Genomic DNA, 16,560 nt, shown 5'->3' on the forward strand with positions numbered 1-16,560 from the left:
GTGGCCCCTCCAGTCTAACTCTCTGTGTCACATAGTGGCCAAAGCCAAGGGCCCATTAGGAGGTCCTCCAGCAGGGACAGAGCTCCAGAAGCCCTTCCATTCTTTACCCCCAAGCACCAAGAAGACAGAGCATCACTGCCCCAGACAGAAGAGCATAAGAGGAGACATGTTGGATCAGGCCAGTGGCCCCTCCAGTCCAACACTCTGGGTCACACAGAGTGCCATCTGGAGGTCCACCAGCAAGGCCAGAGTTCCAGAAGCCCTTCCACTGTTACTCCCCAACCACCAAGAAGACAGAGCATCACTGTCCCAGACAGAGTGTTCCATCTAGACCTTATGGTTAATAGCCTCTCATAGATCTATTCTCTTAAGAACATAAGCAAAGCCATATTGGATCAGGCCAGTGGCGCACCCAGTCCAACAGTCTGTGTCAAAACCAGAACCAAAACCCAGGGGCCATTAGGAGGTCCACCAGCAGGGACAGATCTCCAGAAGCCCTCCAAGCATCAAGAATCATAGAATCATAGAGTTGGAAGGGACCTCTAGGGTCATTTAGATCAACCCCCTGCATAATGCAGGAAACTCCCACTAAATTCACAGGATCATGCCTTCTGGAGCCACATAAAACAATTCCGCACCATCCGCCATAGGACTTGAAGAGTTGGAAGGGACCTCCAGGGTCGTCTAATGTCCAACCCTCCGCACAATGCAGGAACTTCACAAATACCTCCCCTTAAATTCACAGAATCTTCACTGCTGTCAGATGGCCATCTAGCCTTTGTTTAGAAACCTCCAAGGAAGGAGAGCCCACCACCTCCCAAGGAAGCCTGTTCCACTGAGGAACTGCTCTAACCGTCAGGAAGTTCTTCCTAATGTTGAGCTGGAGCTCTTTTGATTTAATTTCAACCCACTGGTTCTGGTCCTACCTTCTGGGGCCACAGAAAGCAATTCCACACCATCCTCTAGATGACAGCTCTTCAAGTACTTAAAGATGGTGATCCTATCACCTCTCAGCCGCCTCCTCTCCAGGCTAAACATTCTCAGCTCCTTCAACCTTTCCTCATAGGACTCGGTCTCCAGACCCCTCATCATCTTTGTCGCCCTCCTCTGGACCCGTTCCAGGTTGTCTCTGTCCTTCTTAAAATGTGGTGCCCAAAACTGAACAGAAGACTCCAGATGAGGTGTTACCATAGCAGAGTAAAGCGATACCACCACTTCACATAATCTGGATACTGTTCTTCTGTTGAGACAGCCCAAAATTGCAAGAATACAGAGCGTCACTGCCTCAGACAGAGTGTTCCATCTAGACCTTCTGCCTAGAAGCCACTGATGGACCTCTGCTCCATATGTTAGACATAGCATTGCTTTTCTAAATAAAGTTCACGAGGCACAGGTTTCCTAAGTGAGAAGAAACAGATACGGCTTCTGTCAGGGAGTGGCAGCTATAACTCGATCCTTTGGAGGAAAGCCAGAACAAATAAGGAAATGCCCTCAGCTAAGGAGATTCTATTGTGCACCGGGCACATTTGGGGCTTAGCAGAGATCAGAAGTTGGTTTTTGAACGTCTTCCACCTGAATGTCTTCCACATAAATCGATGGTGCGGTCTCATTTGGAATACTGCGTACAATTCTGGTCACCGCACCTCAAAAAGGATATTATAGCATTTGGAAAAGGGCAACTAGAATGATTAAAGGGCTGGAACACTTTCCCTATGAAGAAAGGTTAAAACACTTGGGGCTCTTTAGCTTGGAGAAACAATACAAGAACTTGTGGACATTCAATGAAATTGCTGAGCAGTTGGGTTAGAACGGATAAAGGGAAGTCCTTCTTCACCCAAAGGATGATTAACATGTGGAATTCACTGCCACAGGATGTGGTGGCGGCTACAAGCATAGCCAGCTTCAAGAGGGGATTGCTCAGCAATTTCATTGAATGCCCACGAGTTCTTGTATTGTGAGAAAGGGAGAAAAGTACGGTACTTCTTTCTCTGCTTTCTCCATCCCATGCATAATCTTGTAAACCTCTCTCATGTCACCCCACAGTCAACGTTTCTCCAAGCTAAGGAGCCCCAAGCGTTTTAACCTTTCTTCATAGGGAAAGTGTTCCAACCTTGTAATAATCCTAGTTGCCCTTTTCTGCACTTTTTCCAATGCTATAATATCTCTTTTGAGGTGGCCAGAACTACACACAGTACTCCAAATGAGACCGCACCAATCAATTTATACAAGGGCACTATGATACTGACTGATTTGTTTTCAATTCCCTTCCTAATAATTCCCAGCATGGCGTTGGCCTTTTTTATTGCAACCACACACTGTCTTGACATTTTCAGTGACATTGCAGAAGCCTTGCTGGGCAAAAGTTCGGCTTGGCCCTGCCTAATTCCTGAAAACTTTTGGTGGACTCTAGAAAAGGTGTAGGCAGTCCCTGGTCTAGCATTTGGCCATTCTCATGTTCCAAGAAAAAGCAATTGTTTTGTCTTTCTTGACTGCTTTCTGAAAGGTCCCCGGGAAGAGATCGTGTACCTGCCCTGTATCTACAGGAACACTGGAATCCAGAAGCCGGACTACTTAGCCACAGTCGATGTGGACCCCAAGTCTCGAACCTACTGCCAGGTATGTTTTGTTCCATCTTCGGGCTCCGGTTCTGCGTTTGAGAGCTCCAGTCCGTTGTCCAATTGCGGCCAAGGGAACCTCGCAAGTTGTTGTTGCCCTCAACACTACCTGTTGTCTGCCCTTTCTTGGACCTCCCAAAAGGGCATGTTTGTGTGTGTGTGTGTGTGTGTTGTTCATTTAATGAAACTGAGGATCAGTTTACATAAGTGCCAAGATAAGGTGACAGAGCCTCGTGGCGCAGAGTGGTAAAGCTGCAGTACTGCAGTCTGAGCTCTCTGCTCACGACCTGAGTTCGATCCCGGCGGAAGCTGGGTTCAGGTAGCTGGCTTGAGGTGATGCAAAAGACTGAGATGCCTGAGACCTGGGAGAAGAACTGAGGGTTTGATTCAGTATAAGGCAGCTTCACATATGTTCCTCTTTAGGGGGGGGGCTGTGGCTCAGAGGCAGAGCAGCTGCTTGGCATGCAGAAGGCCCCAGGTTCAATCCCAAGTCTTTCTAGCTAAAGGGGTGAGGCAGTAGGTGGTGTGAGAGACTCTCTCTCTGCCTGAGACCCTGGAGAGCAGCTGCCAGTCCGAGTAGACAATACTGCTCTTGATGGACTGATAGTTTCAGAGGTCGCTGTGTTGTCCTGCAGCTGAACAGCTAGATTCAAGTCCAGGATCACCTTAGAGACCAATGAAATGTTGAGAATATAAACTTTTGAGAGTCAAAGCCCTCTTTGTCAAATATGGGTCAGAAGGGCGATCCCCGAGTCCTTCGAATGGAAGCCCTGATGGTCTGATGCAGTATAGGTCAGCATCGTGCACACTCAGCCAGTTTGGGGTAGTGGTTAAGGGTGCAGATTCTTATCTGGGAGAACTAGGTTTGATTCCCCACTCCTCCACTTGCACCTGCTAGCATGGCCTTGGGCCAGCCATGGGTTTTGCAAGAGTTTCCTTGAAAGGGCAGCTTCTGGGAGAGCTCTCTCAGCCTCACCCACCTCACAGGGTGACTGTTGTGAGGGAGGGAGATAAAGGAGATTGTGAGTGGCTCTGAGACTCTGTCCTTGAAAGGGCAGCTTCTGGGAGAGCTCTCTCAGCCCCACCAACCTCAAAGGGTGACTGTTGTGAGGGAGGAAGATAAAGGAGATTGTGAGTGGCTCTGAGACTCTGTCCTTGAAAGGGCAGCTTCTGGGAGAGCTCTCTCAGCCCCACCTACCTCACAGGGTGTCTGTTGTGGGGAAGGAAGGTAAAGGAGATTGTGAGCCGCTCTGAGATTCGGAGTGGAGGGCAGGATATAAATCCAATATCTCCTTCTTCTTCTCATGTGCACCTGAGATCTCCAGATTCCTTTGAGTTAAGATTGATGTTCAGAGAAGGGGGAATATCAGCAGGCAGAGGTTGATTTCCTCTGTTTACATGTCTTCTCATTCTCCATCATCACAAAGTCAGATCGTTGGCTGGGAATCGAGCTTCAGCTGCTTAAATCTCTCTATGCGTGTTTACTTTCAGGCAGGAAGACAGCCATAAATTTGGACTCCCCATAAAAGCTGATAGATTCCCACTGGAATCTTTTAAAGGTTTGAGAGACCAGCTGGCTCCGTTTTGAACCCAAAAAAATGCATCATTGCAACATGGTTTCCCCCCGCCTCCCTCCCCAAACACGTCCTCGCTCAACTTGTGAGTGGCTCAGATTGCTAAATTGCTTGTTTGCTTTTCTGAACTTGCGGCCACATACTTTGGGGGCCTGTTGATCAAGTTTGGTAAGGTGTCTTGTCGAACCTGCTTCTTTTGTGTAACGGGCACAGAAGGCTTTGAACGGTAGATGACGCTTGAATGGCATGGGCTAAACCTTGGAAATCCCCCAGGCCTCCTGCAGTCTCAGCCTGGTATCCAGGTAGGGTTGCCAACCTCCAGGTTATGTAAATAAAAAAACTGCTAAGAGACACCATAAATTTTAAACAAACAGACAGGGTAATGTAGAGGCCAGTGGTGCTCTGGCCAAGCTTGCACATGGAACTTCAAATATACAAGAGCATGTAGCAAAAAGATATTCACAGAAGACCGTTTAAAACCAGTCTTCCCAATCACAAAGGAGTAACAATATTCCAGTATTTAGTTCATAGAACTAAAGGACAGCCAGTTTGGTGTGGAGAGCCAGTTTGGAGTAGTGGTTAAGTGCGTGGACTCTTATCTGGGAGAACCTGGTTTGATTCCCCACTCCTCCACTTGCACCTGCTGAGATGGCCTTGGGTCAGCCATAGCTCTGGCAGAGGTTGTCCTTGAAAGGACAGCTGCTGTGAGAGCCCTCTCCAGCCCCACCCACTTCACAGGGTGTCTGTTGTGGGGGAGGAAGGGAAAGGAGATTGTGAGCCGTTCTGACTCTTCGGAGTGGAGGGCGGGATATAAATCCAATATCTTCATCTACCTCACAGGGTGTCTGTTGTGGGGGAGGAAGGGAAAGGAGATTGTGAGCCGCTCTGAGACTCTTCGGAGAGGAGGGTGGGATATAAATCCAATATCTTCATCTACCTCACAGGGTGTCTGTTGTGGGGGAGGAAGGGAAAGGAGATTGTGAGCCGCTCTGAGACTCTTCGGAGTGGAGGGCGGGATATAAATCCAATATCTTCATCTACCTCACAGGGTGTCTGTTGTGGGGGAGGAAGGGAAAGGAGATTGTGAGCCGCTCTGAGACTCTTCGGAGAGGAGGGTGGGATATAAATCCAATATCTTCATCTACCTCACAGGGTGTCTGTTGTGGGGGAGGAAGGGAAAGGAGATTGTGAGCCGCTCTGAGACTCTTTGGAGAGGAGGGTGGGATATAAATCCAATACCTTCTTCTTCTTCCAAAGACCTCTGTTCTAGATATCAAGACGTTTAATCCGTCTTTCTTCAGTTTGGAGGCTTATTTATCACTGGAACCCAATCTTTGCAGTACATTCGCAGAACAACAAGGTTCATAAACGTCTGTAAGATTTCCAGGTTGTAGCTGAAGATCTCTAGGCAACAGGGATCAGTTTACCTGGAGAAAAGGCCTGCTCTGGAATGATAGAATCATGCAGTTGGAAGGGATCTCCGAGGTCATCTAGTCCAACCCCCTCTGTGCAATGCAGGAAATTCACAAATACCTTCCCGCACACATACATCCCCAGTGGCCCCCTGCTCCATGCCCAGAAGATGGCAAAAACCTGCAGGATCCCTTGCCAAACTGGCCTGGAGAAAAATTGTTGACTGACCCCAAAGGGACCCCAAATTGCTGACTGACCCCAAATTGGAGAGCAGCATTTTCTTGGGTGTATAAGAAAAGACCACGAGAACTAAGCACTGATGCAACCCTTCCTGCCCTCCTTCTCGTGATCTGCCTAATTCACAGGATCCGCATCGCTGTCAGGTGGCCATCTGGCCTCTGCTTAAAAACTTCTAAGGAAGGAGAGCCCACCACCTCCCGAGGTGGAAGCCTGTTCCACTGAGGAGCCGCTTTTAACAGTCATAGAATCATAGAATTGGAAGAGACCTCCAGGGTCATCTAGTCCAACCCCCTGCACAACACAGGAAATCCATAAATACCTCCCCCTAAATTCACAGGATCCGCATCACTGTCAGGTGGCCATCTAGCCTCTGCTTAAAAACCTCTAAGGAAGGACAGCCCACCACCTCCCGAGGAAGCCTGTGGAAACTTAGAGTTATAGAATCCTAGAGTTGGAAGAGACCTCCAGGGTCATCTAGTCCAACCCCCTGCACAATGCAGGAAACTCACAAACACCTCCCCCTAAATTCACAGGATCTTCATCGCTGACAGATGGCCATCTAGCCTCCGTTTAAAAACCTCCAAGGAAGGAGAGCCCACCACCTCTCGAGGAAGCCTGTTCCACTGAGGAACCGCTCTAACGGTCAGGAAGTTCTTCCTAATGTTGATCCGGAAACTCTTTTGATTTAATTTCAACCTGTTGGTTCTGGTCCAACCTTCTGGGGCCACAGAAAACAATTCCACACCCTCCTCTATAGGACAGCCCTTCAAGTACTTGAAGATGGTGATCCTATCACCTCTCAGCCGCCTCCTCTCCAGGTTAAACATTCCCAGCTCCTTCAGCCTTTCCTCATAGGACTTGGTCTCCAGACCCTTCACCATCTTCATTGACCTCCTCTTGACCCGTTCCAGCTTGTCTGTATCCTTCTTAAATGGTGGTGCCCAAAACTGAACAGTCCAGGGCTTTTTTTGTAGCAGAAACTCCTTTGCATATTAGGCCGCACCCCCCTGATGTAGCCAATCCTCCAAGAGCTTACAGGGCTCTTCGTACAGGGCCTACTGTAAGCTCCAGGAGGATTGGCTGCATCAGGGGTGTGAGGCCTAATTTGCAAAAGAGTTCCTGCTACAAAAAAAGCCCAGGTGAACACAGTATTCTAGGTGAGGTCTAACCAGAGTTGGATTCTTTGGCATTATGCCCCAAACCCTGTCCTCCTCAGGCTCCACCCCCCCAAATCTCCAGGTATTTTGCAACCTGGAGCTGGCAACCCTATATCCAAGGGAATGAGAGGTGGTATGAATGTTTTGGATGCATCTTTCCAAAGGGATGACTGTTCCGAAGAGCAGCTAGGTTTGACTTGAGCAGCACCTTAAGGACCAGGTAGAAGGTGGTTCTCCAGGGGCACCTTAAGGACCAGGTAGAAGGTGGTTCTCCAGCGGCACCTTAAGGACCAGGTAGACATGGAGGTTCCATTCACCTTTCTCCTGCCGTAGGTTATCCATCGCTTGCCCATGCCCAATGTCAACGATGAGCTGCACCATACCGGGTGGAATGCCTGCAGCAGCTGTTTCGGAGATGCCACCAAGAAGCGCAACCGGATGATCCTCCCCAGCCTGATCTCTTCCCGGATCTACATAGTAGACATGGGCACAGATCCACGAGCTCCCAGGCTCCACAAGGTATGGGCTTCGCTAGGGTTCTTGTCTTCATAGAAGCCTCAGGACTGACCTACGTGTTACACTGTTCACAGGTCCAAAGGTGCATTGGGAATTCTATGTTGAAATTTCCTTCCCAGGTGAGAAGGGGCCTGATTCGTATTGGCATTGGGGTGGCCAGGAAGAAATAGCTTAAGTGTTCTCCCCTAAGCCCTTGGAGGGGTCTGGCAACCATAAAAACATGAGAGAAGCCACATTGGATCAGGCCAATGGCCCATCCAGTCCAACATTCTGTGTCACACAGTGGCCAAAAAATCAGGTGCCATCAGGAGGTCCACCAGTGGGGCCAGGACAGTAGAAGTCCTTCCACTCTTGCCTCCATTCAAGCAGACAGAGCATCACTGCCCCAGACATAAGTAAATGCCACATTGGATCAGGCCAATGGCCCATCCAGTCCAACACACTGTGTCACACAGTGGCCAAAAAATCAGGTACCATCAGAAGGTCCACCAGTGGGGCCAGGACAGTAGATTTCCTTCCACTCTTGCCTCCATACAAGCAGACAGAGCATCACTGCCCCAGACATAAGAAAATGCCACATTGGATTAGGCCAGTGGCCCATCCAGTCCAACACTGTGTGTCAAACAGTGGCCCAAATCCAGTTGCTATCAGGAGGTCCACCAGTGGGGCCAGGACACTAGAAGTCCTACTGCTCTTGCCCCTCAAACACCAAGAAGACAGAGCATCAGTGCTCCAGACAGAGTATTCTCGCTATGACTTGTGACTAATATGCATTCATGGACCTCTGCTCCATATGTTTATCCATAAGAACATAAGAGAAGCCATATTGGATCAGGCCAATGGCCCATCCAGCCCAACACTCTGTGTCACATAAGAACATAAGAGAAGCCATGTTGGATCAGGCCAATGGCCCATCCAGTCCAACACTCTGTGTCACATAAGAACATAAGAGAAGCCATGTTGGAACAGGCCAATGGCCCATCCAGCCCAACACTCTGTGTCACATAAGAACATAAGAGAAGCCATATTGGATCAGGCCAATGGCCCATCCAGCCCAACACTCTGTGTCACATAAGAACATAAGAGAAGCCCTGTTGGATCAGGCCAATGGCCCATCCAGTCCAACACTCTGTGTCACATAAGAACATAAGAGAAGCCATGTTGGATCAGGCCAGTGGCCCATCCAGTCCAACACTGTCACACAGTGGCCAAAACCCAGGGGCCATCAGGCGGTCCACCAGCAGGGCCAGAACTCCAGAAGCCCTCCTATTCTTGCCCCCCAAGCACCAAGAAGACAGAGCATCACTGCCCCAAACATAGGGTTCCTTGTCGCTTATAGCCACTGATGGACCTCTTCTCCATCTGGTTATCTAATCCCCTCTTGAAGATGACTATGTTTGTAACTGCCACCACTTTTGGCAGCAGTGAATCCCACATGTTATCCCCCTTTGGGTGAAGAAGGACACCATTTTCTAACCCTACAGCTCATTAAGTTCATGGCCCATCAGGCCAATGGCCCATCCACTCTGTGTCACACAGTGGCCAAACCCCAGGGGCCATCAGGCGGTCCACCAGCAGGGCCAGAACTCCAGAAGCCCTCCCACTCTTGCCCCCCAAGCACCAAGAGTTCTTGTCTTGCGCCCATGAGTTCTTGTCTTGTGTGAAAGGCGGAAAAGTCCTTCTTTCTCTACCTTCCCTTTCCCAGGCATAATTTTGGAAACCTCTACGCTGTCACCTCTCAATGATCATTTCTCCAAGCTAAAGCACCCTAACCTCTTTAACCTTTCTTCATAGGAAAGGTTCCATCCCCTTAATCATCTTACTTGACCTTTTCTGCACTTTTCCCAATGCCAGAATGTCTTCTTTGAGGTGTGGTGGCCAGAACTGTACACAGGATTCCAAATGCGGCCGCACCGCCAGTTTATACAGGGCCATTATCCTATAATACATACTTTGACTGCGTTGGTATAAAGATGAATATAACCCAGCCTGGATTATATTTGTCTGTATACCAACGCGATTGTAAAAGATATATAATTTTTATTTGTATATGCAGTTAGGGGTTGGGGCCTGCGAAGGCAAAATCATCTCGGGACCATGGACGTCGTAACATGGCCTTGGCCCCAGGTTTAAAAGCCAAGAGGGTGTGTGTCCTTTTGGCTGCGTTTATAGAATATAAAACCACGATTGTTTCGTAATGTGCAGCTGGCCGCTGAAGTCACGCCTCGCCAGCTGCAGCCTAAGAAATTGGCACCTTTGTGAGCTCCCAGAAGCCAAGAAGCCTTCTCTCCAAACTCACCAGCACTCCGAGATTTAACTTCTAGGAACCCATGAGAATGGAGGGTGCAGCCCAAAGAATGGTCATCTTTTCCCACGCTAATAAAACTTTTAAAAAGCATCAGGAGCCCTATAGCTCTTCAAGAGATGTAATAATTTTCGGCCAAAGAGGTCAGGGTGATGGATGTCCATAATTATCCCTTTTGACCGTGAGATTGGCTAGGCTGAGAGAGGGTAATTGGCCCAAGGTCACCCAGGAGAATGGGACTTTTTGAATCCGGATCTTCCAGATGGAGGGGCAGTGACTCTGAGGCAGAGCATTTGCTTGGTGTGCAGAAGGTCCCAGGTTCAATCCCCAGCATCTCCAGTTAAAACATCTGGCAGGAGGTGATGGTAAAGACCTCCTCCAGAGACCCTGGAGAGCTGCTGCTGGTCTGAGGAGACAATTCCATCCTTGATGGACCAAAGGTCCGATCCAGTGCATCTGGTTGTTACACAGAAGATTCCAGGTTCAATCCCTGGCATCTCTACTTAAAGGACCAGGCAGGAGGTGATGGGAAAGACCTCAGCCTGAGACCCTGGAGAGCCATGAAGAGGGGCCATAGCTCAGTGGCAGAGCCTCTGCTTGGCATGCAGACGGTCCCAGGTTCAATGCCCCGCATCTCCAGTTAAAAAGGACGAAATAGTAGGTGATGGAAAAGACCTCAGCCTGAGACCCAGGAGAGCCATGGAGAGGGGCCATAGCTCAGTGGCAGAGCCTCTGCTTGGCATGCAGAAGATCCAGTTTCAATCCCCAGCATCTCCAGTTAAAAGGACCAGGCAGGAGGTGATGGGAAAAACCTCAGCCTGAGACCCAGGAGAACCATGGAGAGGGGCCATAGCTCAGTGGCAGAGCTGCTGCTTGGCATGCAGAAGGTCCCAGGTTCAATCCCCGGCATCTCCAGTTAAAAGGACCAGGCAGGAGGTGTTGGGAAAGACCTCAGCCTGAGACCCTGGAGAGACATGGAGAGGGCCCGTAGCTCAATGGCAGAGCATCTGCTTGGCATGCAGAAGGTCCGAGGTTCAATCCCTGGCATTTCCAGTTAAAAGGAGCAGGCAGGAGGTGATGTTAAAGACCTCAGCCTGAGACTCCAGAAAGCCATGGAGAAGGGCCGTAGCTCAGTGGCAGAGCATCTGTTTGGCATGCGGAAGGTCCCAGGTTCAATCCCCAGCATCTCCAGTTACAAGGACCAGGTAGGAGGAGATGGGAAAGACCTCAGCCTGAGACCTTGGAGAGCCGCTGCCAATAGGCCATACTAACCTTCATGGACTGAAAAGTTTAGCAATTCAGGCTCTGGCAATCCCACTCATATTATCCACCATCCTGTGGACTAACCTCAAGCAAGGGGGTTTCCTTTGATGCAGTCGAGCATCATTTTTCCTTTTGCGTAAATCCTGTTCCGCTCACTGGACAGACAACACAGATGAGTTCTCCTACAGAAAATGGTTGCTTTGGAGGGTGTAAAATTACCAACCTCCAGGTGGGGCCTGGAGATCTGCATAAATATTGTTTTAAAATCCAGATCTGATGAATGAGATGCAGAGGCATTTAATGTAAATTACGTTGGAGGGTCTTGGACTGTGGCAGACCCTCCACCGTGCGTCTACTGGGTGCCTAACCTTTTGTGTCAACCTCTCCTTAGGTAGTCGAGCCAGTGGAGGTGTACTGGAAATGCAACTTGGCCAATCCACACACCAGTCACTGCCTGGGCACCGGCGAAATCATGATCAGCACCATGGGAGACCCTTCTGGCAACGGGAAAGGTAGCCATTTTGGAAGGGATACTGGCTGGATGAACAATCCAAGTCAGGAGCCTCCCGACATTTTTGAGCTGTGGAATTCTGATGCTGGGTGGTGGGACATCCACAACATGGTCGCCACAGGAGGTGGTGTCAAGCATGGTGAAATCCATTGATAATTGATTGTTTTAGGGTCCTGCCTAACCTGGTCTGTGAAGTATCATGGAGGATCCTACTTTGCTAGCTTGTTATTCTTTCCCTTCCCCCCGTCTTGCGTTATGGCTTATAATTAGAAGTAGTGAGAACTGAAACCAAGTAATCAGCACCTTTCCATACATTCCTGTAAGGGAGTGAGAGACATCTGGGAAAGCAAGGACGTAGTCCTGATAACACTATGGGAATGTAGACAGTTATGATAGTTTATGTGTGAATGCTACCCCGCAACCCCATCCCTTGGAATCCTTTTGAAGTAAGCCTTAAAAGTATTGTATCAATGTATTGGCAGCATCACTCTCAAGAACCTGTTACACCAAAGTATCGGTCTATCAATAAACGTAGTCTTTGTATCAGCTTCGACTCGTCATTGAAAACGCATGCTTGACAGGTGGAGCCCAACTCAAAATGGCCACTGCAGGAGGCGGAGCCCATTTCAAAATGGCTGCTGCCGCTTCCCTTCAGTTGTGTGTTGAAGAGCCTTGTGCTCTATCGGCAGCTTCTGCCTAACCAGAGTTTTTAAAAATCTGCACCAGCCAATCAAATCTCCAGTGGCCAATCAGGAGCCTTGCTGGGCAGAAGACCCATCTGGTCCCTCCCTCTTTCTAAAAAACACTTGACGGGTACTATTAAAGGTGTAGGCACAGCGCCCAGATGTTGAGTATCCAGGGCTGGCTCGCCCACTAGGTATACTAGGCAGTTGCCTAGGGCACTGGGAGGGGGGTGCCGAATTGGGCTCCCTCCGCCTCCTGGTGCCCAAGACCTAGGCACCTCCCGGTAAGACCTAAAGCTGGAGATCGGTTGTAATCCTAGAAGATTTCCAGCTGCCGCCTGGAGGCTGGCAACCTGTTGAGGGAAGAATATTCTTGTTTGTTACTTTATTTATTTATTTATTACTTTAAATTTCTATCCCGCCCTCTCCGCCAGCAGACTCAGGGCAGCTAACAACATACATTTTTACAATTTAACCAATAAAACTACAATTTAAAATTATTTAAAACACTTCAATATTAAAACATCCCATTGCGTTTTTGGTGCTGTATCACTATGCTATAATTTAACATAAATGTAAATGTAAATGGGGATCATGGTACTCTTTAATGGTGTAGAGTGGCAGCTCTCTCCCAAATTAGGTTAGATCTCAAAGGCCTGTCGAAACAGTTCGGTCTTATAGGCCCTGCGGAAAGCGGAAAGATCCCGCAGGGCCCTTATGGCCTCTGGGAGAGTATTCACAGTTCTGGCGCAACCTAGCCTCCCTTGGTCCAGGGATGGACAACAGATCTTTTGTCCCTGAACGCAGTGCTCTCCGGGGAACGTGTGGGGAAAGGCGGTCCCGCAGATAGACAGGCCCCCGTGAAGGAGTGGCACAGACACCATTCCACATTCAGATTCCGAAAATTTTGTAAAAAAAAGCACCCGACGAGCTGTTAACGATGATTTCTTTATATCCAGGTGGCTTTGTCCTGTTGGACGGTGAGACCTTTGAAGTCAAGGGGACCTGGGAAAGAGGGCCCAAAGCTCCCCCGCTGGGCTACGACTTTTGGTACCAGCCGAGACACAACGTCCTGATGAGCACCGAATGGGGAGTGCCGAAATCCTTCGCGTACGGGTTTAATCCGGCCGATCTGGAGAAAGGTGAGCCCTCCATGGCCCCCTGCCGTCTCTGCCTTTAAGAATAAACAAGCCAAGATGCTTTTGTACCTGGGAGATCTCTGTGTGGCTTGAAAATTTGGCTTGCGCTTTGGTGGGGTGATAGCGGGTGGAGAGAAAAACCACACATATCTAAGCGCAACCCTGCTTTCCAGCTCCTATATTTGATTTGAACATGAACATACGAAGCTGCCTTCTACTGAATCAGACTCTCAGTCCATCAAAGTCAGTCTTGTCTACTCAGACTGGCAGCTGCTCTCCAGGGTCTCAAGCGGAGGTCTTTCACGCCTACTTGCCTGGACCCTTTCTAGTTGGAGATGCTGGAGATTGAACCTGGGACCTTCTGCTTACCAAGCAGATGCTCTACCAATGAGCCGCCGTCCCTCCCTTAACTGGCAGCGGCTCTCCAGGGGCTCAAGCTGAGGTTTTTCTCACCTCTTTGCCTGGACCCTTTTTAGTTGGAGATGCTGGGGATTGAGCCTGGGACCTTCTGCTTCCCAAGCAGATGTTCTACCACTGAGCCACCCTCCCTCCCTCTAATTTAAAAAATCAATTCTCTGTTATTTTTAGGGTACTACGGTGGCAACATCCATGTGTGGGATTGGACCACCCACGAGCTCATCCAGTCTATCGACGTGGGGAAAAATTCCATCCCCCTCGAAATCCGCTTCCTCCACGACCCGGATGCTTCTCAGGGGTTCGTCGGCTGCGCCCTCAGCAGCGAAGTCCATCGTTTCTACAAGACGCAGGTAGTCACAGGCTGCCGTCACACCTGCTAAGGGATGCAGTTCCGATCCACTTTCAGTGCACTTTCAGACTGGTTTCTGCCAGTTCTCCCAGTAAAATGCACGAAGAAAGTGCACCAAAAGTGGATTGAAATTGTCGGGAGAACCGAGTTTGATTCCCCCACTCCTCCAGTTGCAGCTGATGGAATGGCCTCAAGTCAGCCATAACTCTCCTAGAAGTTGTCCTTGAAAGGGCAGCTGCTGTGACAACCCTCTCAGCCCCACCCACCTCACAGGGTGTCTGTTGTGGGGGAGGAAGGGGAAGGAGATTGTGAGTGGCTCTGAGCCTCTGTCCTTGAAAGGGCAGCTCCTGTGAGAGTTCTCATAGCCCCACCCACCTCACAGGATATCTGTTGTGAGAGAGGAAGGGAAAGGCGATTGTGAGTGGCTCTGAGCCTCTGTCCTTGAAAGGGCAGCTTCTGGGAGAACTCTCTCAGCCCCACCCACCTCACAGGGTGTCTGTTGTGGGGGAGGAAGGGAAAGGAGATTGTGAGTGGCTCTGAGCCTCTGTCCTTGAAAGGGCAGCTGCTGGGAAAGCCCTCTCAGCCCCACCCACCTCACAGGGTGTCTGTTGTGGAGGAGGAAGGTAAAGGAGATTGTGGGCTGCTCTGAGACTCTGTCCTTGAAAGGGCAGCTTCTGGGGCTCTCTCAGCCCCACCCACCTCACAGGATGTTTGTTGTGGGGGAAGAAGATATAGGAGATTGTAAGCCATCCTGAGTCTCTGTCCTTGAAAGGGCAGCTGCTGGGAGAGCCCTCTCAGCCCCACCCACCTCGCAGGTAAAGGAGATTGTGACCGCTCTGAGATTCAGAGTATAGGGCAGGATATAAATCCAATATCATCATCATCATCCAGCACGTGCGATCACAGCTTTTTTTGTAGCAGGAGCTCCTTTGCTTCTTAGGCCACACCCCTCCCCCGTGGCCTAAGATGCAAAGGAGCTCGTGCTACAAGCCATATATGATTGCTTTACATGCAGAAGGGCTCGAAGTCCATCTCTGGCATCTCTGCCTGGTTTCTTTGCCTGCGTGCACAACGCAGTCTCTGGGAAGCGAAGGTTTGCCTATGGCCATTATCGGGGTGGAATTCTAGCAAGAGCTCCTTTGCATATTAGGCCACTCACCCCTGATGTAGCCAGTCCCCCTGGAGCTTTACAAGGCTCTTTTTTGGTAAGCTCTTGGAGGATTGGCTACATCAGGGGGTTGTGGCCTAATATGCAAAGGAGCTCCTGCTAGAATCCCACCGCTGACCGCTATGTTGAGGTTTGGAAGTTGACAGGAGGGGGAATTCGTATAAGGAATAGGCCCTCCACCTACGACACCTCTATTATATTATCTACAGACAATAAGATATCAGAGGCAGGACAGTCGGACTGCAGTGGGTACTTGGCTTTGTGTATGCCGAGACGGGTCATTTCGTAGAAAAAGAGGCTCCAGAGCTCATTAGCGTGACTCATTTTCTCCTATGTGGCCACAGTGGCACGAGGAAGATTTCCGTCTGTCTGCTTGATATGTTTGGGTTATTTTCCCATTTTTGTGTGTGTGTGGGGGGGGAAATGTTATAAAGTTTGTCAAGTCTTCGAGTTCAGCAAGATTCTCCCAGGGAAACTGAACAGTGGAGCCCAGAAGCAAGTATTTTTGGGGAGAGGTAAGAAAGCACAATCAAGTTTAGAGCTTCCGGAGCTCTGCTCCTGTGATCTCCTGGCCTGGCTGAGCAGACGTTTCACTGCAGAAGGGAACATGAACGAAGTCCCGAGGGCGACGCAAAGTTAATGATTGATTCTGCCACACAGTATTGAAGATACGTCATTTACTTACTGCAAAACTGTGAAACTGCTAATGAAAAAAAAGAAAGAACGAACAAGAACCTGCGCCTTGATCTGTTGTGCTCCCGGAACCTCCCTATCTAAGATCTGTATGTTTAAGTTGATTGGTGGTTGGGTTGCCAACCTCCAGGGGGGACCTTGAAGTCTCCTGGAATTACAGCTGATCTCCAGATGTCAGAAACGGCCACTTTGGAGGGTGGCTCTGGGGCATTATGCCCCTTCCCCAAACTCCACCCCTCCAAAGCTCCAGGTGAATCCCAACCCACATCGGCAGTCCTAGCTGTAGCATTGCCAGCTCCAGGTTGGGAAATACCCGGAGATTTGGGATGTGGAGCTTGAGGAGGGGCAGTGTCAATGTGAGAGAAGCCATATGGATCAGGCCCCCCCAAGCACCAAGAAGACAGAGCATCACTGGCGCAGACATAAGAACAAGAGAAGCCATGTTGGATCAGGCTAATGGCCCATCCAGGCCAACACTCTGTGTCACATAAGAACATAAGAGAAGCCATGTTGGATC

General features: G+C 49.6%; 1 protein-coding gene across 1 annotated transcript in view; it reads left to right on the plus strand.

Annotated features, from left to right (window-relative positions):
* Positions 1 to 16,560, plus strand: part of LOC132584378 (methanethiol oxidase-like) — a 34,608-nt gene that overhangs the window by 635 nt on the left and 17,413 nt on the right. Inside the window, exons 2-6 of the mRNA XM_060256254.1 lie at positions 2,504 to 2,616; positions 7,333 to 7,518; positions 11,475 to 11,595; positions 13,237 to 13,419; positions 14,005 to 14,183. Coding sequence (XP_060112237.1) covers positions 2,504 to 2,616; positions 7,333 to 7,518; positions 11,475 to 11,595; positions 13,237 to 13,419; positions 14,005 to 14,183 — 782 coding nt within the window. The remainder of the gene's footprint in view (positions 1 to 2,503; positions 2,617 to 7,332; positions 7,519 to 11,474; positions 11,596 to 13,236; positions 13,420 to 14,004; positions 14,184 to 16,560) is intronic.

The sequence above is a fragment of the Heteronotia binoei genome, chromosome 1, assembly GCF_032191835.1.
Source record: "Heteronotia binoei isolate CCM8104 ecotype False Entrance Well chromosome 1, APGP_CSIRO_Hbin_v1, whole genome shotgun sequence".
In the NCBI taxonomy this organism is placed as follows: domain Eukaryota; kingdom Metazoa; phylum Chordata; class Lepidosauria; order Squamata; family Gekkonidae; genus Heteronotia; species Heteronotia binoei.